The 26,416-nt window shown below is 45.9% G+C and overlaps 2 protein-coding genes and 1 pseudogene across 2 annotated transcripts in view; 1 reads left to right on the plus strand and 2 right to left on the minus strand.

The window, feature by feature from the left end:
- pcca (propionyl-CoA carboxylase subunit alpha) overlaps nucleotides 1-5,875 on the minus strand; it is a 33,042-nt gene extending 27,167 nt beyond the window's left edge. The window contains exons 1-4 of the mRNA XM_085440788.1: nucleotides 5,771-5,875; nucleotides 3,259-3,336; nucleotides 3,066-3,113; nucleotides 2,311-2,379 (exon numbers count right to left, since the gene is read on the minus strand). Coding sequence (XP_085296914.1) covers nucleotides 2,311-2,379; nucleotides 3,066-3,113; nucleotides 3,259-3,336; nucleotides 5,771-5,848 — 273 coding nt within the window. The 5' untranslated portion in view covers nucleotides 5,849-5,875. The remainder of the gene's footprint in view (nucleotides 1-2,310; nucleotides 2,380-3,065; nucleotides 3,114-3,258; nucleotides 3,337-5,770) is intronic.
- A 2,200-nt stretch (nucleotides 5,876-8,075) lies between these two features.
- On the minus strand, nucleotides 8,076-12,911 carry zic2b (zic family member 2 (odd-paired homolog, Drosophila) b). The gene is made up of 2 exons (XM_085442306.1): nucleotides 12,158-12,911; nucleotides 8,076-9,519 (listed from the first exon to the last, which is right to left on the minus strand). The coding sequence occupies exons 1-2, from the start codon at nucleotides 12,678-12,680 to the stop codon at nucleotides 8,888-8,890; spliced, it is 1,155 nt and encodes a 384-aa protein (XP_085298432.1). The 5' UTR covers nucleotides 12,681-12,911; the 3' UTR covers nucleotides 8,076-8,887.
- Nucleotides 12,912-20,061: 7,150 nt separating this feature from the next.
- Nucleotides 20,062-25,871, plus strand: LOC146685409 (uncharacterized; annotated as a pseudogene).
- Nucleotides 25,872-26,416: the final 545 nt, after the last annotated feature.

A 26,416-nucleotide genomic window follows, 5' to 3' on the forward strand; every position in this document is an offset into this window, starting at 1 on the left:
GGAAGCAGAGTCTGGGGATGAGGGGAATGACCCGCCAATTTCCGGGGGCGAGGTCACTGAGGCAGTTAAACAACTCCTTGGTGGCAGAGCCCCTGGTGTTGATGAGGTCCGCCCCGAGTTCCTGAAGGCTCTGGACGTTGTAGGGCTGTCCTGGTTGACACGCCTCTGCAATGTTGCGTGGAGGTCAGGGGCAGTACCTGTGGACTGGCAGACCGGGGTGGTGGTCCCCATCTTTAAGAAGGGGGACCGGAGGGTGTGTTCCAACTACAGGGGGATCACACTCCTCAGCCTCCCTGGGAAAGTCTATGCCAGGGTGCTGGAAAGGAGAGTTCGTCCGTTAGTCGAACCTCGGATACAGGAGGAACAATGCGGTTTTCGTCCTGGTCGCGGAACACTGGACCAGCTCTTTATCCTCTCGAGGATACTTGAGGGTGCATGGGAGTTTGCCCAACCAGTCTACATGTGTTTTGTGGACTTGGAGAAGGCATTCGACCGTGTCCCTCGGGGTGTCCTGTGGGAGGTGTTGCGGGAGTATGGGGTGTATGGCCCATTGCTACGGGCCATTCGATCCCTATACAACCGTTGCAAGAGCTTGGTTCGCATTGCCGGCAATAAGTCGGACTCATTCCCGGTGGGTGATGGGCTCCGCCAGGGCTGCCCTTTGTCTCCGGTTCTGTTCATAATTTTTATGGACAGGATTTCTAGGCGCAGCCAAGTGGTGGAGGGCTTTCGCTTTGTTGGCCTCAGAATCTCATCTCTGATTTTTGCGGATGATGTGGTTCTGTTGGCTTCATCGGGTGAGGGCCTCCAGCTCGCACTGGAACGGTTCGCAGCAGAGTGTGAAGCAGCGGGAATGAGGATCAGCACCTCCAAATCTGAGGCCGTGGTTCTCAGCCGGAAAAGGGTGGAGTGCCCACTCCGGGTCGGGGATGAGTTCCTGCCCCAAGTGGAGGAGTTCAAGTATCTCGGGGTCTTGTTCGCGAGTGATGGGAGAAGGGAGCGGATGAAGATGGATGGTAGTAACAGGTAAATGAACTTTTTTAAAATTATTTGAATAAATATGAGTGCTTGTCTATAAATACACAAACAATACACACATGCTTTCAATTGTGTAATTTAAGTGATCCGAGTAGCTCTGCTTTGGAAGTTCAGTTAACTCTAGAAATATGTTTTGGAGTTTGTACGTGCTTTGTCTCTAGGGGCCATATATAAACATATATAAATAAAACCACTTTTTTTACATTAGTAATTCCTTTTCTGCATAATTTTATATTATTGTTAATGATAAATTAATTAAAGCAACAAAACAACCTGAAGAGCCGGTTCGGAGCCGAAAGAGCCGGCTCTTTTTAGTGAGCCGAGCCGAAAGAGCCGGAAATCCCATCACTACTAGTGAGCCTTGCCCCCGGCTCGCTATCGAGCTAGTGGGTAACAGACGTCTCCGAAAACGTCGGAGCGCTTTTGAAAATATGTGGTGTCTTGATAAACTGAGCAGATATTTGAGGTTTACACAGCTACATTCTCGCCTGAAAATATGTCAAACGTTTATTTTGTGACCCAGAAAGAATAATAAGAGTAATATTAAAACTAACTAGCTGCCGCCATTGTTGACAACTGAGCTGGGCTGCGCTATGAATTCTGGGACACAGCTTCTTCTTCTTCGGGTTTAACGGCAGCTGGCATCCTTGTACATGCAGTGCTGCCATCTTCTGTTTCAGTCCGTTATTACACTCTTAAATCCTGCCACTTATTCCTGCGTCTTTTGTGATCTTACAAAGCTTCAAACGACGCGTCGACTATTAAATCAGTCGTCGACGATTTTGATAGTCGACTAATCGTGACTAGTTGACTAATCGTGGCAGCTCTAGCGGTAGTGTACATGGTAATGTCAGCACACAAACAAGGTTTTTTAATCATCAGTCAGGTATGAATAACATTAGTTATTATACCTGACTGTAACACAGTCAGTGCAGAAGCATCAGCTGATTTATCACTGCCCAGGTGTCTGATCCAACACTGAAGTGTTAACTATAAACTATGTAATATAAAACCATTCCTCTTTGCATCAACGTGCATTAACTGTTAACTCTCAGGATAAAGTATTTAAGTTAACCTGAGCTTGAATTTACGTTTAACCTACTGAATCACATTCAGATCACACTGAGTTTGAAAATTCAAATGAAACCCTTGAACACAAAGACAAGTCCTCAGGTAGGTGTGAAATAAAACCAGCATGCAGTTATTCAACACGAGGTTATGTCTAACATCAGAGTTCCCCTGCTCCCTGGAAATGCACAGGTCGTGACTCACAGCGCTGGAGTCTACATCACTGTGAACAGCCACAGTCTGGATGCCCATCTTCTTGCACGTCTTGATCACCTGATTGAAAACAAGGAAAATACCTCACAGTAGAACATATCAGCAGGCACAGCCAACTGCACCAATCAGCTGCAGCATTAAAAGCACTGAGATATGAATAATATATAGAGGATGTCATTATCTGTATTGGAAATCATGGATCCCGGACGTTTACCCCACCACCACAGCCCCCGTGCTGCTACATAATATCAGGCAGCTGGTGGCTGAAAGGTGGACCCACTGATGCAGAAGTTAGCATGAGATGAAGAACGTAGGCAGAGCACCTTTCACAGCTGAGCCCTGCAGAGTTTCCTGCTGCAGCAATGAGACGGGCTGTGAGCTGCAGCTGCTCTCTGCTTCATTTTAAGATGAACAGCTTGACACGTCCACGCATGAAACACATTCATCGTGACCATGACTTAACATTAATCACACACGAAAACTCTATTTACAGCTGTGTGAATGCTGTTTTTGGCATTTGGATAGGTCAGGGGTACGGACCTGTTATTGTCAAGGATCACTTTGCTACCTGTGGTCCCATACGAGCACAAGTACTGTCACATTTAAAGAATTCTGGCACCAACTTGATGTGAAAGTCGATACATATCAGTGGCATTTATCCGTAAAGTCAAAGTGGAATTTCCTCTTAGTCCCCCCAAAACAACCAGCTGTTAACTGTACATATTGTGTGAGTCAATGAGAGTTACCCTGCAAGCAATCTCTCCTCTGTTTGCAATGAGGATCTTATCAAAGGTCTGCGGAGGAAGAAGACAAACAGCAACGTTGCATTACTACAAAGACTTTGTACTGAAAGTAAAATATATAGATTTTCTTAATCAGCATTGTTGAAAATATGAATGAATACAAAAATGAAATAAGCAGACGAGAGCCATGCATTACCTTTTCATTGGGACTAGATATGGTGGAATACTGAGCCTCTCTCTGCACAACACAGCATCTGGACTGGAGAGGGGAACACTGCAGAGCACACAGCACAACTTTACTGTTAGCGCACACACACACACACACACACACACACACACACACACACACACACAGACAGACACACACACACACACACACACACACCTCATTACTGATTCTTAGAAACAAGTAAATACCCAAATATGCTACAAAGAGCCTCTCATTGAAGTTTAAGTAAAGTCGGATATTTTCCTTTGAAGTTTTGCTTGAAGACTTCAAAGCATTCTTCTTCATTTTTATTGACAGTTTTGAGCCGGTAGAGCAGTGTGCTTGTGGCTGAAGTTCTACACAGGTGAGCAGGAAGAGACTAACTGCACCTACTTATGCTCGCCAGCTTTGACAATAACGGGGTTTATGCTTGAGCTCGATCGCCACCTGCTGGACTGTCTGCCTGCCTGCAGTCAGTGTGTAACCAAGCAGCTTTGGGAGGAGAGCGCAGAGTGCTGGAAACAGTGAAAAGTGTCACTGGCTGCGCTTTTCCTGCTTTATGTGTCGTTTCTCTGAAGCGTTGGTCCGTGTTCCCGTTGCATCGCTCCCCGCTGGGACTGCGATGATTCATCGAGTAATTCCAACGAATCGATTATGAAAAATTCTCGACACGCATTCTTCGCATCGATTGTCGTCTAACGCGCGGCTCTGTAGCAGATGCGTTTAAACACCAGCGTTTCTCCGACATTTTCAACTGAAACAAAGCTGCAACAGAAACGTATGCAGGAGCAGTGAATGAACGAGAGCCCCCAGCTTTAACATCACACTGCAGAACAACAGCAGCAGTGATGATGACGTGGGCACAGTTTAACGTGGAGCCCGAGTCTGTCCACACACCGTGACATGCTGAGCGTGGAAGAAACAGCAGCGCTGTTCCTGGAATCAACATTAAAACCTTTACAGGGAAAAAGTCACGGGAGGTCTGCATCAAAGCACCTGATCAACTTTCAGCTACAAAGTGTCTGACACAGCACAACATCTGGATCAAAACATGCAGATGAACTGTCAACTTGGTGTGACTCCGTGTTTGAGTTGCACAGCTCGCTGAAGGCTGACAGGTGTCGCGATAAGGTAGCTACCCCCTGCATCGGGAGCGCGCGCTGTGCATGGAGAGCAGTGGGATGAAGCGGGGAGCTTCCACAGACCTTCAATCAGTAGATGACCTGCGGCACCTCCTGAGCTACAGCCACTCCAAATGCAGGACATGGCCTGAGCTTTTAACTATTTGTTCGCAGCTTGTCACCTGGTTTCCGTCTGCCTGTGTTTGAGGTGCCGGTGTCCCAGTTGCACAAACACGGGATGTTTGGTGTGCAGGGTCACAGCAGCCGACTCAGTGCAGACAGAGGAGGGAGAGGGCAGCACAGTCCCGGGAATGTCTGTGGCATGAAAGCGTGAAGCAACAGGCCACGCATCACCCGCAGTATGGGCTCAAAATGTGGTCATAAATATTTTGTACTTGTAAATCAGTTTTGTATGTGTTAAAAGAATTTGTGTGTGCGTAAAAAAGATTTGTATGTGGACTTAGCCAAAAAACCTGCAAGTTACAAGTACGAGTTCTGACCCTATTCTTTTGAAGAACCAGCAAAAAAACCAAAACTCTTGTAGAGGACATAAAGTCAGAGATAGAAACGACAAGGAGCAGGTGCATCTAGTACAGGTAGAGCTGCTGCAAAAACCCACAGAGCCCAGCAGCCAGCAACAAATTCTGGATCCTTTGCTTTTAGTTAGCAGTTAGCATTAGCAGCACATCCTGCGTCCGATGTGAAAGGACCTTTATGCTGCGCACTGTGACTCACAGCAATGGTCCTGGGTCAGCCCTGACTTTGTGTTAAACTAATCCTAAAGTAATAATGGTATTTCTAACCACTGATATAGCACAACTTTTTCCTTTCAACAGCTACTGAAAGTTAGGGGACCTAGCTGCTATCGGATATTTATATAGAGATCCTCCAAACTGTATCACCCTTCAAGGACCTGCAGTTCAACCATCTGTTCTCTGATTGAATTGTTACATTTGTGATTGACATGACATTGACCAATCAGATGAAAGCAAGAGAAATAGGGTCAAAATTCGTACTTGTCACTTGCAGTTTTTTTTTTTGGCTAAGTCCATGCACAAATCTTTTTACTTGCGCGCGCGCACACACACACACACACACACACAACATTTACAAGTACAAAATATTTATGACCACATTTGAGCCCATACCCGCAAGACTCAGTGTCTACTCTGCTGCACAAGATACGCGACACAGCAGCGCCAACATGTCAAGTTTCAGCGCAAAATACTTTGAAACCTCTAACAGTGTGGTACAGCCCCTCGTAATGGAAACTCCAAGTTTGTTTCCAGCGGCTGTTCCGTCACAGACTCTGCGGACTGTGCGTTAGCTGTTTGTGGAGGTCCTCTGAGTGAAAGCACAGACCCTGGCGGTCAGCTCACCTTTACAGCGAACAGAAGCCTCTTTAACGTCGAAGGAACACTGTGCGCCGCCATGTTGCCGATCATCCACAACGTCATGACGTAGCGTGCAGAGCGCACAGCCGCAGGAGGCCAGTGTGATGCCAAAAAGTGATTTCCGGTACTTAAATAGTAAATACTGAATCATGCCAAGCCAGAAAGAACATTTGTGCCATAAGGTAGAAGTGCCAATCAGTTTATAGCAAAGACACTTTAATATGTTCTTTGATTATGAACTCTGATTGACATTAAACATTAAGAGCGGCCAGGCCAACGGGGCAGCAGCAATTGCAGCAAATATAAGATAGATATTTAAAGTGACCAAAAATGTTTCAGGTAGATTTGGATAACTCTTTTCTCTTAAGAAATCAAATTTAAAAACTCCTTTTTGTATTTACTCAGGTTATCTTTGTCCAACATTAAAGTTTAGTTGATGACTGGAAGCATGTGAGCAATGTGTTTGTAGATATGCAAAAAAACAACAACTAAGAAATGAGGAAGGGGGCACAGCACTGCACATGCCCAGTGCAGGAGTCGTGATTCAAACCTTCCAGAGCTGCAGTCAGCCCTCGGATGAGCCTAATAACTTACACATGCTGAATTCTTTCTTGGCTGGAGAGCCTCCTGGGTTTAATCTAGGTGCAGAAATGTTTGCTTTGCACAAGAGTCCAAGAGCACCACTCACCAGAGCTGTGAAGATAGCACACCCCAACCCAAAAGTAACTTAAAATGCTTGGAACAAAATTTTCATTGGTATATAAACACGACTAAACACGCTTACTGAAAATGCTGTCCCTTTGTTTGCCATTAGGTTTCTGAGGGCCTCAGGGTGCTATCCTAGCTGATATTAACACATCACATGTCGGTTGCAGACACACTCACACCCAGACACTTCTTTAATTACATCCTTTAGCCTTTGAAGTTAAAGGGACCCACACAGTTGCTGCAGATTTCTTGGCTGAATTCATCCCCCGTTTCAACCACATCCCAACGGTGCTTTGTTGGTCTGAGCTCTGGAGACTCTGGAGGCCATCAGAGTACAGAGAACTCCTCGCCACGTTCTAGAAACCAATTTGAGATTATGTGAGCTTTGTGACATGCAGTGTTGGACTCAAACTCACAGTCTGGCTCTGGTCTTTAAAGAATAGCATTAAGGGTGTCAAGACACCAATACACCGCCACCACCACCCACGTCCAGAGCTGCAGATACAAGGCAGGGTTAATTCATGCTGTGACATTACATCAAACTGCCATCTGAACGTTGCAGCAGAAGCCACGGCTCATCAGACCAGGCAACGTTTTTCCAGTCTGGTTAATGGACTTACCTTCCAACTCTAAGCAGTCTGACCATTATTTTCTAGCAGAGTCACTCAGCGGATGCTTTCTCTTTCTGAGGTCATTCTCTGTTAACACTACAGAGGTTTGTCTGTGACAGTCCCAGAGCAGTCCACCTGGTAACAGCAACACCTCGTCCCAATTCTGATGCTCACTTCGAAGTTCACTGTTATCTTGACTACATGTGTAAAAGCATTGTTCTGCTGTGTGAATGGCTAATTTGATCTTTGCATTAACAAGCAATTCAGCAGGTATGCCTAATGAAATAGCATTGAGTTCACTCGAGCAGTGTCAGAAAGCATTTATCTGGCAACGTGCTTTAGTAACTTACCCAAGGGCATGACGATGTATTTGATTGGTGTTGCCTGTAGCTAATGTTACAAGAATGTATCAAATTTTAAATTCTGAACCAGCTGCTGGTCAAAATATAGACAGCTTTCATTTTAGCTTCGTTTCACCCAGATTAGCCCAAAAGCATGCTGCGCTGCTGTGAAACATCCTGGCAGTGGATGAGTGCACCCTCCACATAATCTTACTGCCACAGGCTGGATCGCACTTTCAGGTCTACCTTTCACATCACTGAGTCAGTCTGTACAGGGGAGCCACCTACCTTACTCTCTCTGTCAGAGTATCAAGACACAAGAACATGGAGACTTCCAATGCAGGAAACCCCTGATACAGTCTGCCTGGGGTAAGCTTTGACATGGTAAGTGTGAATACTTGGTGAATTATCATGTTTAGATAGACTTTTGCAATGTGTTCATGGCAAAATTAAATTACAACCTTTTAGGAGGAACCACTGTGGTTATGGTTGGTGGACAGTTCCACCTGCTGCAGGTCTCTGAACTTTTCTGGTGGGTGGATCATGAATCTGAGCCACATATGAAGAGTGCACTTTAAAACAGTTACTTTTTTAAGCAGTTTCAAAAATCATGCACACTTCTACTTCTTTTCTTGATTTATTGATGCACATTGTGTGTAGGACATGAGATTTTTGAAAGCTTGAGGTGCTGGAAATGAAGTGTAAACAAACACAAGAGATTAACTCACTCATAATCCAACCGAGATTCAGTGGGAGATTCAGTACAAACAAGGACGTGAGTATAGTTTCACTGACTTCTGCTACGTTGGATTAAACTCACAAATACTTCCAGACTTCTGTTTGTTACTAAAGACCTCTGTATGCTTCCACAGAGGTGGCGGCCTGACAGCAGAATCAGCTGTTCCAGATCAACCTTTTAAAGTTGTACAAACCAGTCTGCTCGAAGCATACAGAGACTATAAAGTACTCCCCTGTGTACCTGCTGGTTTGGTCCTGCCGTGTTACCTTGTGTACATTGGTGCTGTGACATCAAGGAAACATTAACCTCTTTCCATCAACTTGGCCCCTAAAATTGCTTCACCTAAGTGGAGCCCTTGAATTGGTCATTGATCCGTGTCTCTAGAGGTCGTCATGTACACAAATCTCTTTAATATTCGCTGATCCACTTGCACAAAGTTAACTCCTTATCTTAGTTCAGGTTAGCTAGCCATGACTGATAACTTGCAGTAAAACATTTTGTTTCATAATCAGGAGTTCCTCCCGTCCTTTCGGACACCATTTGAGCCGTTTCTGTTGATCCACACATTTTTAATGTGACACAGTCCCTTTGACCTTCTCCGAGGGCCACCGATGTGGAACCATGCAGCTGCTTGTTCTGGCCCGACCTGGATCTGACGATATGAGATCTGTTCTGCGAGTCAAATTTCACCAGTCCCTCAACTTTACGTGACGTACTCCTCGTCATCACTAGGTTCTGATTTGATGTGGTCTGGGTGAAGGAGAGGAAAGTGTGGTGCTGTAGTCCTGGTACAGACATACCACTCCTTAATGTTAGACAACTGAGGTAAGGCTGGGTTGACTGAGCGCTGGCTCCGCCGTGGGGTCCTGCCGCTCTGCTGCTGCTGGCTCAGCTGGCTCTTCAGGCCTGAAAGAGAGAGATCCAGAGGCATCGCTACCGGAGACGAACTCCGTAGCAGCAGCTTATGGTCCACTTCGCTGGCTGAACGGAGGTCCAATTCGTGATTGGACAGCAGAGAAAAATGAGTGTTTCTGTCAGTAAGTGATGGAGAGAGGTGGTTCATTTTAAGGTCAAGGGGCTCGAGGACAGCCGGATGAGGTTGCTGGAGTTGAAGAGGGATGGCATTGTACAGGTCCTGGGTTTCAGAGGTAGGTGATGACTTGATGTGAACCTTCATGTGTTTGCGCAGGGAGCTGGGGTGGGTGTAAGACTTGGTGCATCCTACTGCCTTGCAGTCGTAGGGCTTTGAGGCTGTGTGGACCTGCGAGTGCTTCTTTCGGTCGCTGCTGTTGGCAAAGCGCCGCTCGCAAAACTCACACTGGAATGGCTTCTCACCTGAAAAACAAACATCACACGCACAATTATCAGCCTTGCAAAGGGAATGGACCTGAAAAACCAACATTCAACTGGACACGTTCAAAGGAGTGATGCTGAGAAATAGCACTGTTATTCCAAAAAAGGACACTTGTTTCTAAAGAACAGTAAATATTTAATGGAATCGTATTTTAACCTCCTAGGACCTGCGTCCACATATGTGGACATCACATTTTGGGTTATTTAGACCAAAATACTCAATTTTGCTCTACAAGGGCCTGATATCCACTTACGAGGACATTATGCTGCTACTGTTCTATCAAAATGTTAAACGAATATCCTCATGTGTGGCTCTCATTTTTCTTAAAAACAAAAATAAGGTTAAAAAAAAATCTGGTAATTCTTTGTTTTTACATTCATCAGGTCCCAATCAGCCCAAATATCAAAGAGAAATTAAAAATGCTGCTGTGGAAGAGCTCGGGTCTTAGGAGGTTAAATAATCAAAACTCATATCAAAGTTGGAACGCAGTGACCGATGTTCAGCAACCATCACTGAGCACACAGTTAAAGCAGGTTTAACAAATATGATGCTGCTGAAGAAGTGATCCTTTAGCTTTTAGGCATACATCCCAGTCAGGGAACAGCTTCCAAACCTCAGCAGAGTGATGTTGCTTTTTAAGAAATGAAGGTTGATCCATTGAGAAATTAGCAAAACAGCAGCTCTTGAATGGTGACTGAAAGCTTTGAAGAAGAAAGTAATCACCAACAAGAAGGCGATTGGTTACAAAAGAAGCAAATCTGTGAGTGCAGAACAAATGGTGCTTGATATCCTCTGTCAAGCATGGTGGAGGGAAGTTATGGATGCTGCATGATTCCTTCCCTTTGTTTTTAAATGTAATATCTCCAGTAAATGTAATAAATAGAAGGAAATTTAAACCAAAAAATCTGCTGCAGTTTTAGATCAACAGTCAGGAACCACATTGATTAATGCAGCACCAAATGGACAGAAGAGCTGTGTAGGTCAGGCTCTCACTGCTTCCATGCAGACACGCTGCAGCTTGTGAGAGCCCATATGGAAAAGAAAAAGACAATATACTTATAAAGCTTATATGATTTACTCATGAAAGTGGCCACTTTCTCATTACTTTCATATATTGTTTTAGGAAGTGTCCAAAACATACAAGTTTCATTTCTATAATTTTCAAGGGATCTCATATCTGTTTTCACTCTTGTATGCTTTTCATACACGTTTCACACAAGGCAGATACAAACTTTATAAGAGTTATATTTATCTTTTCCATATGGGAGGACAGACACACACCAGGGTTTTTACCTTCTTCTGGGATAAAGAGAAAACACAGTGGGGTCAGCGAGGAAGCACCAGCTAATAAAAAACCCTGTTTTCACATAAGACTGGATGATTTAGCTTAATGTAAAACGATGAATGATTATCAGCAGAAGAGATAACGACATGCTAAATTTTAACATTTGCATGTTTTGTATTCCTTTTGAAAACACAGTTGTACTAATGCTTTCATGCTGTCTTTAACGGGAATGGGAGTGATGTCTTGGGGAAACTGGAAGCACACATAAAAGCATCGACTGTATTAAAGATGAATGCAGTGGCAGACCTGTTTTTGAAGCTATGTGCTGATCTTTTTTCGCCTCACCACTATAGCTACACCAACACGGGCTTCACTGGAATCTGTGTCCATCTTTTATGTACAGTCTATGTACAGAGCCTCTACCGTGACATCATGCCATCACAGGCCTTCCTAGAAAAAGTCTATATCAGTAACATAAACTCAGTGTTGTGGTAATAAAGCATCTTTAAGAGACATGGTCAGAAAATGGACCTGCATGTATGTGGGACCACTCAGCTACTTATACGGCTGCAGACCACTTAGCTGGAGCCTCTGTGACTCACATCAGAAGCAGCTTTTCTACCAATCAGAGAGCTGGTGGCTTGAGCCCCAGCCCCTTCAGCCTGCATGTCCAAGCATCCTGGAGTAAGTTGATCCATTAGATTGTGAGTGCATGCATGAATGTTAGACGTGGCACTTGTCTATAGAATGAATGAATGAAGGTGTGTGAGAGCTTGTTGGGGGGGGGGTGCACCCAGTAAGTACCAGTTTTTATTGGATGCAGTTTCAGAGCATCTGTCACACATGCAGCCAGTTTCAATCAGCGCCCTGCGCTACCCTGCCCGTGATGTCGGTACAGCATCGCACTCGTTTTCTGCATTGTGTGGTTGTTTCTAGTTTAGCTGGTGACTTTTATACTTTTACTGGCTTATTGATTTCAAGATCCTAAACGCAGCAAGCGCTGTTGTTATTGATGATTAATAACTGATGTATAGTCATTGCCCAAGGACGGGTTCACCGCTCATACACGTCCTGAGGACTAAACTAAAGCTCAGTGCTGACCTGTGCTGATGCCTGTCACCTAGGAAACAAGGGAGCACTCAAGTCTAATGTGAATCTACACCGAACTAAGCCCAAGTAAACATGGAGGGGATTCCTAGCAGGGGAGAGCGCTGTGTATTATGCTGTGTTCTCGGTCCCTGACAGGAAGCTTGTGTTGACGGATGGCACGGACTGAGCGAGCGCAATGACAGTATCTGCGCTCTCGTAGCAGTCACACAATCACGAACCCTTACCAGTGTGCGTGCGCGTGTGGATCTTGAGGTTTTCCGAGCGTGCGAACATCTTGCCGCAATTGGGAAATGCGCATGAAAACGGCTTCTCCCCGGTGTGCACGCGAATGTGGTTAATGAGTTTGTATTTGGCTTTGAACGCCTTCCCGCCGCGCATACACTCGTCCCACATACAGACGTGACTGAGGCTTTCCAGCCCCGCAGCTACATGCTCGGTGGTGACGTGGTCCACGAGCTCGTGCATGGAGCTGAAAGTTTGATCGCAGACGGATGTCGCCGTCCGCCCAAGCCTCTGTCTTGAAGAAGTTCGGTCAATCCATTTGCACACTAGCTCCGTTTTAACGGTGGGGCCTTTGGAGAAATCCAGCAGGCCGTCCATCCCACCGCCCGCATCGGTGTCGGCAGAAGCGGGGATACTGGTAGCTCTCGGATGGGGTGGCGAGACGATGCTAGAAGCTCCAGAGTTGTTGTTCCCCAACGGAGAGACGAGGCCATTGTGCCTGGCCACCACAGCCGTCCGCTTCATGCTCTGCACGGCGGGCTGTCCCGCTCCTGTCGCCACCAGCACACCTTGCTTTCACTTAAAATGAGTTCAATCCAACTGGCCAAAGCCTCACCACTATCACGCTTCCTTCCTGTGTGTTTTAGTCGAGGCGAGAGCGCATGCGGCAGCGTTTTTACCCCCCGCTGCTCGCTGTTAGCTCCCGAGAGTCAAAGCCTCCATGCTTCTATTTACTGTGAATAGAGATGAACGGAGTCGAAGGAATACAGCAGGACGCGACCCGCTACCATTTGGCGGCGTCCTTGTCTCCTTTCCTTCCTTACTCCAGCCTTCCTTCCTTTTAGTTTTAACTAACGTGTCCATATTGCTGATGTGCGTCGAGGATCAGGAGCGCCAGCGCACAGAAATGAAGCATTGCCTGATTTAATGATGACTCGTGAAATAACCTGCATTAGTAAATTCATTTAGAACTGTTTTCATGTCTTTTGTTTATTTAGACATGCATAACATCCATCGTTGTTTATATGTTAAAGGGAAATGAAAAACACAAATATGAATAAATATTTCCAAAATAATCCAACAACAAATACTTAATGTAGTTAATACTAAATATGATTTATAGAAAGAAAAAGAAAGAATCAAAACCTCATTTTAAAAAATGTTCAAATTGAGACTTTAAAAAATGCAAATTAAAAAGAGAAATAAGTAAATGAATTGAAAAATCCAATTAGTTTTGAAATGTTTATTCCACTCACCTTTTAAGTTTCATTTTTCCCGTTAGCTGTAATAATTACTAGATTAGCTATTGGATTAGCTTTTCCATTTCTATGGCTTTTTTGTCCTTGGAGAAAAAGCAATGCAAATTAGGCATGCATGTAAAGAGGTCTCTCATTGGTTGCTCACAGGCATGCTGGCTGGGTTTTTCTGTGCCACTGACAGCTTTTCACTGTTAAGGAGACTTTTTAAAGAAGTGTTTGTGGACAGTTAGCCTCGGTATTCACTCTCTGAAAATGTCCAACACAAATATATGAATGATGTGAAGGGAAAATGCAGGGAAAAGAAAACCTGAACCCCTCATGATTTGGCTGAAAGTAATGTAGTAACACAGCTAATGCTAGTATCCCTCCACGTAGCCATGTAGCCCCAGTCTTACCTTGTGAAAATGTGACATACCAGTAGTACTAGCTAGCTTCTGTTTTTAGTAAGCTAATGTGCTCAAATAAAGCTTGAAGAAGCTCAGACTGTTACAATGGTTAAAACCAGTCCTGTTACATTTATACACATTGCTAAAGCAATGGCTGCAACCTACAGCCTTTGAAATCACGATTAATATGCTGTCCTAATATTAATTTTCTCTATACAATCTGTGGCCATAAAGTCTCTGAATGTTGTGTGAGCTACAATAAATGATGTGAAATAATGTTTTTAAACCAGGGCAGCACGGTGGCACGGTGGTGAGCACTGTTGCCACACAGCAAGCAGGTCCTGATTCAATTCCACCTTCAGGCCGGGGTCTTTTGTGTGGAGTTTGCATGTTCTCCCCATGTTTGCGTGGCTTCTCACCGGGTACTCCAGTTTTCTCCCACAGTCCAAAGACTTGCAGTTAGTGGGGATTAGGTTAATTGATCAATCTAAATTGCCCATAGGAGTGAATGTGAGTGAGAATGGTTGTCTGTCTCTGGCTGTATCCCAACTCAGGGTCTGCAGCCTTAAAGGCCGCATTTTAAGGCCGATTACGTCACAGCGGCGCGCCGAAGGCTGTCCCAATTCGAAGGCTGCTCGACATGCGGCCCTGAAATGCGTCCTTCATTTCCCTGAATTTTAAGGATGTGGCGGTGTAGACTTCGTGGCCCAATATATCCCAGAATGCATAGCGCGGCGGTGGGTGTGGATAATTTTGCCGAAAAAAAACGGCAGACGAGGGGCGCCCGAAGAGTAAACTTTAAGTACTGAATATTATGTCACTTATCTATGTGCGAATGTTTAATAACGAAGAACAATAAAACATTCCTGTTGGCCACATGTCGGCAAAGTCATGTGACATCAGTGACGTTTGTACTAACTTGGTTTTAAAGCCTTTACTTCAAATATACGCCGTTCAATAGCTGAGCTTCATCTCACAGAGAATGATCAAAGCTCATGTAGAAACAAACAAATGAACAAAAGATTGTCTCAAATAATGCTGAAAAGTTTCCAGCTGTTAGTATCATGGTTGCCCGGCAACCTGGGCAGCGTGACGGAGGTTAGACCGTCCCATTTCACAAGCCTCGCACTTCCGGCCTTAGCGGTCTTTGAGTACGCGGCCCTTGAGGATCGTTGAGGCTGCGTACTTTAAGGCTGCAGACCCTGAATTGGGAGACAGCCACTTGTGTCTTAGCCCAGACTGGCGACCTGTCCGGGGTGTACCCCGCCTCTCGCCCTATGACAGCTGAGATAGGCTCCAGCCCCCCCTGCGACCCTAAAAAAGGATAAGCAGAAGTGATTGGATGGATGGAAGTTTTATAGAAAATAAAGTGAACTTATTAAATTACTACTGATATTGTGGGTGATTTTTGTCATGGTACTGGGTCTGCGACCCACTGTTTGTGTTTCAACTTCTGGAATGATATTCTTTGATTACTGATGTTGATGTTTTGTTTACTTACTGTTTATCTGTGGTTAGTCTCTGGCCCCATGTTTTCCCGGTGCTTTTGTATTTCCTCTGTTCCAGACTCTGTCACCACCTCTGCCTCTACATGATGTCACGCTTCCTGTTTTATTTTGATAGTCCATGCCTTATGTCAGTGTATTCTGCTTTGTCTCTGTATGTCTGATTTGTCCCAGCTGTATTCCCACCTGATCCCCATCCTCTCTTGTCTTGCCTGTGCATTTAAGCCATGTGTTTTCCTTTGCCCTTCATCGTGTTGTACCCTCACTGTGCTGAGTTTTGCCCTTTGTGATCCTGGCTAAGTTCAGGTTCTCAGTTCCTGGTTTGTTTTCCAGTTAGTCTGTCTTATATCTAGTTTTTCGTTTTCATATTTGTGGCTTTGGTTAGTTTTTTTGTGAGTTTACTTTTATAGAAAGTCTTCCCAGCAATAAAGCTGCTGCTTTAAGTTTCCATGCTGTGTACGAGTCCTGTGTTTGGGTCATCCTGACTGCCACAGCACACATCCTGACAATTTTTATCTTTTAAATGGATTTGTGTGTGTAGGTTTGTTTCTGGATGACAACTTGGTTTCCTTTGGGAGGTGAGGACACAACTACATCTGTTCTACACCATGCTGTAATGGGTTTCACAGGTCGTGACCTTGGAGCGCTTTGAGTCAGCTTTTTGGCTTCAGGCACCCCAAGGGGAATTTTTTTTATTGATATAGATATACAGCGGTCCCTCGTTTATCGCGGGAGTTACATTCTGAGAATAACCTGCAATCTGTGAAATCCGCAAAGTAGCCAACTTTATATTTTACAATTAATATAGATGTTTTAAGGCTGTAAAACCCCTCACTACACACTTTATACACTTTTCTCAGACAGGCATGAACATTTTCACATTTTTCTCTCTTGTTTAAACTCTCAAAGTTCAAACCTTCGTAGAAAAATAAGTCCAGTATTATAGGATCAAACCAAAGATCAAACCCTGTTTTCAGGTCCAGGACATGGGAATAGAGCAGCTGCCAGAAAATTCAACATTAATGAATCAATTGTACGGAAGTAGAGGAAGCAAGAAGAATGAGTTGAGTAAAGTTTGACTAATCTGGCTGTTTTGTTTCGCTTAATGCGCCTTATAATCCAAAAAAATACGCTAACTTTTACCTTTCTTTTGCATGTCAGGAAGTCCAAATTTTTGTGTGATGGTTAGCATCTTCCTGTTACGGCCGAGAGGGCCAGGCTGTGGGTGTGGACTCAAATGCAGACACAGAGGGAGGCAAAACGGGCGTGAACACAGTGCTTTATTTACAGTGCCTAGTGAACTTACAAAGCAGGAAACTATGAATGCTATGAACTGTGGAAGCTATGAACTGAGAACTGTGAGGCCAAACTATGAACATGAAACTCTGAGTGCTATGGCTAGGTGCTAGATTTCACGGATGGATCCGGGGAATGGAAAAAGGGGCAGCGGCTTGGATGGAGGTACGCAGTCACTATAATGAGAGGAGACAAGTAGTCAGTGGCAGTCTAGTGAATCACAGCTGAAGGATTAGACTATGGTGGTTAGGGCTTACGCGTTGGAGGTTAAAGTGTCATGCGAGGAGGGGGTGTCCAGGGGGTTCTGGGTGAGGAGTGGCCAGAGAGGATCCAGAATATACTTGGAGTGAGGGACTTGGCAGGGAGGCAGACAGGTGTAGTCCAATGATGGAAAGGAAGCAACCAGATGACAGAACCAGCGTCCAGGCGGAGATGTGAGTAGTTTAGGTTGGGAAGCGCAACTGCCAGGTGGGTTGTGAATTAGCAGAAGAACTGGCAGAGGTCTGTTGTGAATGCTGGTCTTATATGCTGGTGACTTGATTGGAACCAAGTGTGGAAGCTGATTGGAGTCTCTCCCTGAAGGTGGAGCCCAGCGGAGTGGAAAAACCCCGTACTCACCTGGACCATGACACTTCCCTGCCTTTTGGGTGCTACCGCAGGTGCCTTTGACGGTGCAAAACGTTTAGTCGACATTGTTGTGTTTGTTGGGGAGAAAACCTACAAACATACAGTGCTATACTGTATGTTTCAGAGTCACAGTGCTAGCAATTGAAGATTTATGTAAATTTGACAAACTGAACGCATTCTGTACTGTACAGGAGACACGGCACGGAGGTGTCTGACTGACAATGGTCTACAGCCAATCAGGACACAGAACACAATACGCTGTAAAAGAAAAAAAAAGCATGCAAAATTGCACAAAAAAAAATCAGTGAGACAGCAAGGCTGCAAAAGGTGAACTGCATTATAGCGAGGGACACTGTATATAGATATTTCAATCATTTTGTCCGTCTGTATCTGGAAGTCCCACAGGATCTTAGCTCGGTCATTCTCCACCACCCTTGGGGGCATCTCCCATTTTGACCTCGGGACTTCCAGGTTATACTCGGCACAGATGTTCCTGTACACTATGCCGGCCACCTGGTTATGGCGTTCCATGTATGCCTTGCCTGCTAGCATCTTGCACCCTGCTGTTATGTGCTGGATTGTCTCTGGGGCATCTTTACACAGCCTGCACCTGGGGTCTTGCCTGGTGTGATAGACCCCAGCCTCTATGGATCTTGTGCTCAGAGCTTGTTCTTGTGCTGCCATGATTAGTGCCTCTGTGCTGTCTTTCAGTCCAGCTTTGTCCAGCCACTGGTAGGATTTCTGGATATCAGCCACCTCCTCTATCTGCCGGTGGTACATACATGCAGGGGCCTGTCCTTCCATGATGGTTCCTCGTCTCCCTCCTCTTTCTTGGGTTTCTGCTGCCTGAGGTATTCACTGAGCACTCGGTCAGTTGGGGCCATCTTCGTGATGTATTCGTGGATGTTCCTTGTCTCATCCTGGACTGTGGTGCTGACACTCACCAGTCCCTGGCCCCCTTCCTTCTGCTTAGCGTACACCAGGGGTAGGCAACTCCAGGCCTCGAGTGCCGGTGTCCTGGAGGTTTTAGATGTGTCCATGATCCATCACAGCTGATTTAAAGGGCTAAATGACTCCTCAGCATTTCTTGAAGTTCTCCAGAGGTCTGGTAATGAACTAATCATTTGATTCAGGTGTGTTAACCCAGGGTGTGATCTAAAACCTCCAGGACACCGGCATTCGAGGCCTGGAGTTGCCTACCCCTGGCGTACAGCCTCAGGGTGCTGGACTTGGGGTGAAACCCTCCATGCATGGTAAGGAGCTTTCTTGTCTTTTTTTTTTAAACTCAATTTTTATTATAATTTACAACATTGTAACTTGTACTTGTCAATGTTCACAAGTAGGACAGTTACAGAAACCGCAATGCAGAAATGTAGATCAAAATAAGAACTGCAATTAGGAAGCACAAAGCAAAACTGGAAAGCAAAACAAAACCCAAGCAAGCAAACAAACACACAACAACAAAAAGAAAACAAAACAAAAACTTTATGTAACATTAAATAACGTGACAAATCTAGCCATAAATGAACAAAACGAAACAGACCTATGCTAAACTATTGAAACAGTAAAGCATGTATGGGTCGCCAATGCTCAGTAAACAACTCTCTCTGAATCCGCAGAGCAGATGTTATTTCCTCCATCTGGTAAATTTCTCTCACTTTATCAAGCCACATATTATATGAAGGTGGGTCAAGATTCAGCCATTTAATAGTGATACACTTTAGTGCTGCTGTAAGCAGGATTCTTAAGAGATACTTTTATTGTTTCCCGCAAAACCAAAAATACTCCTAAAATGGCTAGCTGTTGGTCTTTCGTTAATGGTTGTTGGAAAACTGTGTTGAGAACTTTAAATATGTCATTCCAAAATGAGCAGAGTTTTGGGCATGACCAGAATATATGTGAATGGGTTCCTAAATAAGTACCACAATTTCGCCAACAGGTGTCAGGATTTGTAGGCTTCATTTTGGCCATTATCTCTGGGGTTCTAAAATATCTCATGACCACCTTCCATTTAAATTCTCTCCACAGCTCAGAATTAGTCACAAGATGGGCTTCGCCGAACACCTCTTCCCAGGTGTCCTCTGAAATTTGAGTGCCAGTCTCAGCTTCCCACCTTGCCTTAATATCCAAAGTTGCATTTGTATTGAAACTCATAAATGCGTTATAAAAATTACTGATTATTTTTGGGGAGGAATTACTTTGAAATGTTTTTAGAAATATTTCCTCAATGGGTGAGGGCTCCAAAATGCAGAAACCTAAAAAAGTCAGAAGAAGGAAGCTGAAACTGACCTCTCAACTGTTCAAATGAGCTCAGGTGCCCATTCCTCACAACATGACATAGTTTATAAAGCCCGCTATTTGACCATGCTCTGAAGCCAGGTGTTGGAGCTATTTGTTCTTTATTTTTGTTTTTGTTCTTATTTTTGAAATTAGTTAAAGTTTGTTAGTTTACTTATATTTTGGGGTTTATTTGTCGGTTAATATTTTGTTTTAAATGATTTGTTTTGTTTGTTGTTATTTTGTTAAATTAGTCAGTAGGGCCATTTTTTTTCTATAAATAAAGAGACTGGTATAGGACCAGCATGCATTGGGGTGGGCCTATGGTTTTTTACCAGAGCAGGAGAAGCAGCAGGAAGGATCTTGTTATTGCTTGCCAAGATGGATAAATAAACCAAAACTTTCAACTAAAATGTTTGGACAATGGACTTCTTTTGCCTGCGTACGAAATATTACCTCAGTGCAGCAGTGGCTTGTGGACTTTAAGTTGTGGGACGTTGGATCTTTCAAAAGTAAAGGAATTGCCACTACATAAAGTAAAAAACCTTCCCGTGGACAAAGGAATAATCCTTCATTAATGGATATAAGGATTTCAAGGATCACCGTCGAACTCGAATAAAAGTTATTGGATCGTCTGGTGAGTAATCCAGACGGATTTGATGTTGAGGCCTGGATCAACATGTCACTCGTTCATCAAAGCTGGTGAGTGATAATATTGTTTAAGCCGTAAAGGAAAACGGTGAAGCTATTGGAGTTTAAAGACATAATTTCACTACAAAGACTGATGAACTGAGTTTTGACGTACTAAATTGGTGCAAAATTGGATCGCTAATTGAAACATGCCAACGCCCTCTGTGGAAATGTTTGTTCGCTGCAAAAGGCAGGTAAATGGATGTCATGTTTGTACTTTAGGCTATGGATTCTCAGTGTGCTGTGCATCTTTATGAAGTTTGAAATAATCCAAGAGGACAATAAAAATGTCGGATATTAAGAGTAAACGAGAGGATGACACTGAGATGCAAGCAGAGAAAAGAAGCGTTAAATTTACGCCAAAAGGTTTGGATTTGTATATAAAGACATGCCAAGAAAAGCGCAGTTCAATGTGTAAGCAAGCATCTAAGTACATGGGGAAAATTTCCGCTTTAATGACGACACTAAATACCACCATGTGGTGGCCTCACTTGACCCGCTGTCAACCCGCCGTGTGATGACTCTCCTCCGGGATCCCCCAGCCCAGGGCAAGTACGCCACCCTCAAGGGGCTGCTGCTGCGGCGTTACTCCCTCTCTGATGCTGAGCGGGCCGAGAAACTCCTTTCCATCGCGGGCCTGGGCGACGGCACCGCCCTCGAGCTCATGGAGAGCATGCTGTCCTTGCTGGGCGCGGAGGACGGAGGATTTCTCTTCACCTACCTCTTTCTTCGACAGCTGCCGGCTCCAGTGCGCGCTGGCCTTGCCAACTCCCCGCTATTGGCCACGAAGGATTACCGCTCCCTTGCGGAAGAGGCAGATCGCATCCTCCTGGCTACCAGGACTTTCGGCGTCCAGACGGTTATTCAGGACCCACCAGCGTTTTCCCCCTCCCCCTCACCGATGCTCCACGGGCCCTCCGACTCGTCCACTGTGGCCGGAATCGCTGCACGGCGGCACCGCGGAAAGGGGCTTTGTTTTAATCACCAGCGTTTTGGAGCGAAGGCACGGCGCTGCCTCCCGCCTTGCAGTTTCCAGACCCAGGGAAACGGGCATGTCAGCGCTCTGTAGCAGCCGCGACCGCTGGCAACAAGGAAAGGCTGCTTTTCTTAGAGGACTCACGCTCGGGGAGGCGTTTCCTGGTGGACTCCGGCTCACAGAAGAGCCTTCTTCCCCCGATTGGCTCGGACAGGCTAGCTAAGGGCTGCGGGCCATTGCTAACAGCGGCTAATGGCTCTCCCATCAAAACCTTCGGTGAAAGGTTGGTGACTGTTTGCTTTCACGACCGTGACTTTCAGTGGAACTTTGTTGTTGCTGCTAGCTCTGTGCCTATAATAGGCGCTGATTTTCTTTGTGCTCACGGACTGCTGGTTGATGTTGCTAACAGACGTTTAATTGATGCTGTATCATTTTCCTCATTACCCTGTTTGACTCGGGATGCTCAGCCCGTGGTGCATGCTAACTCAGTAGATTCGGGTGACGTTTTTCAGTGTTTGCTTTCTGAGTTTCCCTCACTCACTGTCCCCACTTTCTCGAGCACGGTGACGAAGCACGGGGTGGAGCATTACATAACTACAGTAGGGCCCCCGGTGTTCGCGCGCGCGCGCCGCCTCGACCCCGCCAAATTGGCTGTCGCTCGGGAAGAATTTGCCACCATGGAGCGTCTGGGCATCGTGCAGCGTTCGAACAGTGCCTGGGCTTCTCCGTTACACATGGTGCCTAAATCTGATGGTCGGTGGCGACCTTGTGGGGATTTCCGTCGTCGTAATAATGTCACAGAGAACGATCGTTATCCCATTCCCCACATCCAAGATTTTTCCGCCCATCTTGCGGGGACCTCGGTTTTTTCTAAGATCGATTTGGTACGGGGATATCACCAGGTTCCCGTGCGCGCGGAGGATGTCCCCAAAACCGCCGTAATTACACCTTTGGGCCTTTTCGAGTTTCTGCGCATGCCGTTTGGCCTGAAAGGTGCCGCCCAAACCTTCCAGCAGTTGATGGACTCGGTCTTGCGCGGGCTGCCCTTTGTTTTTGTATATCTTGATGATATACTGGTGGCCAGCAGCTCGAAGGAGCAGCACATGTTCCATCTGCGTCAGGTTTTTCAGCGTTTGGCGGAGCATGGACTGATTATTAATCCGTCTAAATGCCAGTTTGGGTTGCCCGTTCTCGATTTCCTTGGGCACCGTGTTTCCGCCGAGGGCGCGGTTCCGTTGCCTGACAAAGTCCGAGCTGTTTCGGAATTTCCGCGTCCCACGACTGTTAAGGCACTGCAGGAATTTTTGGGGATGGTGAATTTTTACAACCGTTTTCTCCCCAGAGCGGCACATCTGCTGAAGCCCCTTTATGGGGCGTTAAAAGGTAAGAAAGCTAATGACTCCGTTGACTGGTTTCCGGACAGCATCCAAGCGTTTTCTGATGCTAAGTCAGCGTTAGCTAATGCTGCCCTTCTGGCCCACCCATCCCCCTCAGCGCCGATTGCGTTGACCACCGATGCATCGGACATAGCGGTGGGTGCGGTGCTGGAACAGCGAATCTCGGGTGTCTGGCAACCGCTCGCCTTTTTCAGCCGTACGCTACGTGACAGCGAACGCAATTACAGCGTTTTTGACAGGGAGCTACTGGCGCTCCACCTGGCATCTCGTCATTTCCGGTTTTTTCTCGAGGGTCGTCACTTTACCGCATACGTGGACCACAAACCCTTGACGTTTGCCATGTCCAAGGTTTCCGATCCATGGAGTGCACGCCAGCAGCGCCAGTTGGCAGCCATTTCTGAGTTTACCACGCACATTCGGCACGTGGCTGGTAAATCCAATCATGTGGCTGACTGTTTGTCCCGTGCGCTGGTTTCTCCCGTCTTTCTCGGCATAGACTACTCCGCCATGGCTGCTGATCAGAGCGGTGACCCTGACATCCTCGCGCTTAAATCCACCCAGACGGGCCTCATACTGGAGGACAGACCCGTGCAGGACGGTGGTCCCCTCCTCGTCTGTGACGTTTCCACCGGCCGCCCTCGCCCTGTGGTTCCTGCTTCCTGGCGTCGTCAAGTTTTTGACTCGGTACATGCTCTCTCTCATCCAGGGGTCCGGGCCTCTGTTAAACTGGTCAGCTCTAAATTCGTTTGGCCAGGCCTTCGCAAAGCTGTTAAGGAATGGGCGTCGGCGTGCATTCCCTGCCAGCGCGCGAAGGTTCATAAACACACCAAGGCGCCCCTGGAGCCGTTCTTCATACCCGGCAAACGTTTCGATCATGTGCATGTCGATCTGGTGGGTCCCTTGCCGCAGTCACAAGGTTTTACGCACCTTTTGACTGTTGTTGACCGGACCACCAGGTGGCCGGAGGCGGTCCCCCTGGCGTCCACTACCGCAGCAGTGGTGGCCAAGGCGTTTTTGTCGACCTGGGTCTCGCGTTTCGGCCCACCCGCGGACATTACGTCAGACAGAGGCCCCCAGTTCATTTCCGAGCTTTGGTCGGCCATGGCTGATGGACTGGGGGCTAAAGTCCACCGCACAACCGCATACAACCCGCAGGCTAATGGGATGTGTGAACGGTTCCACCGGTCGCTGAAGGCTGCCTTTCACGCCTCCTTAAAGGATGGCAATTGGGTTGACCGCCTCCCGTGGGTTTTGCTTGGGCTGCGCTCTGCGGTTAAGGAGGATCTCGGCGCTTCCCCAGCTGAGCTAGTGTTTGGTCAGCCCCTCTGCGTGCCTGGAGAATTCTTGTCCGAAAATCCTCCTCCCTGCTTCGATCCATCGGTGCTCTCTCTCACCCCGCTTTTGCACTCGCTTCGGGTTCCTGGTCCGGTGCACCATTGCGTGCCTGACACCTTTGTTCCAAAGACTTTAGAGACTGCTAAGTTTGTTTTTGTCAGGCACGATGCCCACAGGACACCGCTGCGGCCGCTGTATGACGGCCCGTTCAGGGTTATTGAACCAGGCCAGAAACATTTTGTTTTGGATTTTGGGGGTCGAAGGGAGACTGTGTGTGTTGACAGACTTAAACCAGCACATGTTCTTCCGGACAGTGATGTAGTGCCGGCCCAGGCCCCTCGCCGTGGCCGACCTCCTGCGCTGGGGTTGACAGTCTCTGGTTTTCCCCCCAGGACTACCCCCGGACCACCAACGTTTGAGCCTCCTCCTGCCTTTCCTGCTCACCTTCACCAGCCTCGTTCACAGGATGGACCTTCCTCTGCCTGTTCTCTCCCTCCCAGGTTCAGTCGTGCGGGTCGTTTGCTTAGACCCAGGGTCCTGGACTGAATGGAGACCTGACTGTGTGTTCAAGGGGGGGTATGTGTGGCGGACCACCAGGTGGCTCCACTCACACACAAGTTGAAAGGAAGTGGGGGTGGAGATTTTGGCGCTGACTATATGTGAAGTTCTGTCAGTTAATAAAGTTGTTGGAGTGAGACACTGAGACCTCTCCTGTCGTTGTTACATACCTCCACAACCTCACATGAGAACGTTAAGGAAGTGTCTTCTGAATTTGGGAAGTTTATTAAATGCTATCAAGATGCAAACGCTTTGCAAGAATCCTTTTTAAGTTTGCCACTGCCAGAAGATGAAGTGAAAAGGCAAGTTGCACATTTTCAGTCGAAGGTGACAGCATTCTCTGTTTTTATGGACAAAGTAAAGGTTTGGTTGCAGGAGGCGGGCGAGCCGTATACTGAACAAAGCAATACTGCTCTTAATGATCAAGCTGTTGAAAGTTTGGATGAAATAAATCCTGAAGACAGTGTCTCTAATATCTCAAGTGTAAAACCACCTTCAAAAACCTTGTCACAGCAAAGTCGAATTTCATCAACATCTTCCGCACGCATTAAAGCTGCAGCTGACAAAGCAGCGCTCATGGAGCGACTCGCTGCATTAAAGAAAAACATTCTATCGAAGCGCAAGAGGAAAAACTGAGAAAAGAAAAGGAGAAACTGAGAAAAGAAAAGGAGACATTATCCTTGGAAACAGAGCTGGCAGCCACTAATGCAAAGCTTCGTGTCTTAAAAATAAATTCAGTTTGTAGCTCTGAGCATTCTGATGGAATGAACTCTTATTTTGAAAGAGGGCACGTACAAGAAGCGCCTAGTTTAAATCCTTGTGCCGATACATTTGTTCCAACATCAAGAGATTACTCTGGTATAAATTCTGCATCTGAATCACAAGTAATCGTACCTAGACAAAGTCAAACCCAACATCAGGTTGATGATTCAGCTCAAGTGACGCAGCAAACACAGCCTCAGTCTCCTACTTTGACTGGGAATTGCACGAAGGAGATTGTAAATATTATGCAAAAACAAAATGACATCACTACTTTGCTTGTAAAACAAAACTTATCTTCTGTCCTCCCCGCCAGAAACATCCCTGTGTTTGATGGAGACCCTTTACAGTACAGATCATTTATGAATGCCTTTGAAAATGGAGTGGAAGCTAAAACTGATAACTGGAGCGACTGTTTGCATTTTTTAGAGCAGTTCACTAGGGGGCAGCCTAGGGATTTGGTGCATAGTTGTCAGCACTTACCTCCTGAGCAGGGCTATTCCACAGCCAAAGATCTTCTTGAAGAACATTTTGGGAACGAAAATAAAATTGCCTCTGCATATATGGAGAGGATTGTGAGTTGGGTACCTATTAAAAGTGGGGATGTGAAAGGTCTACAGTCATTCTCTCTTTTTCTTCAAGGATGTTTGAATCTAACACAGCAAGTTGTTTATATGAAGGAGTTGGATTTGCCCTCAAATATGAGAATGGTTGTTATGAAGCTTCCATACAAATTGAGGGAAAGATGGAGAGTTGTTGCCTATGAACTGCAGGAACAAAATGGTTACAGAGCAGTATTCACTGATCTGGTTGCCTTTATAATAAAACAGGTACAAGTAGCATCAGATCCAGTGTTTGGCAACATCCAAGACTCACAATCTGGAAGCAGCTTTAAAGCTTCAAGTTCTACCAAGCAAAGGAGAAAAGGAAGTAGTTTTGCCACTAATGTCAGTACAGTGCCAGGAATCAAAGCTCAATCAACTGGAAGCAGAACAACTTCCGCCGTTCTGCATAGTTGTTTGTTTTGTTCACACAGCAATCATTTACTAGAGAATTGTAAGCAGTTTAAAGCTAAAACGCATCAGGATAAGTTGACTTTTATCAAGGAAAGGGGAATTTGTTTTGGTTGTTTAAAAGTTGGTCACACAAGCAAAGACTGTAGGAGTCGTTTGGATTGCGACGTGTGTCACCAAAGG

This window comes from Copadichromis virginalis, linkage group LG19 (assembly GCF_057382275.1).
Source record: "Copadichromis virginalis isolate Kocher_CV1m ecotype Utaka linkage group LG19, C_Virginalis_male_GT1.1, whole genome shotgun sequence".
Classification (NCBI taxonomy): domain Eukaryota; kingdom Metazoa; phylum Chordata; class Actinopteri; order Cichliformes; family Cichlidae; genus Copadichromis; species Copadichromis virginalis.

Coding starts and splice junctions, on each gene's coding strand:
- zic2b (XM_085442306.1), bottom strand. CDS start 12,680: ATGAAGCGGACGGCTGTGGTGGCCAGGCACAATGGCCTCGTCTCTCCG. Junction 9,520..12,157: donor CCACACGCGCACGCACACTG/GTAAGGGTTCGT, acceptor TTTGTTTTTCAG/GTGAGAAGCCATTCCAGTGT.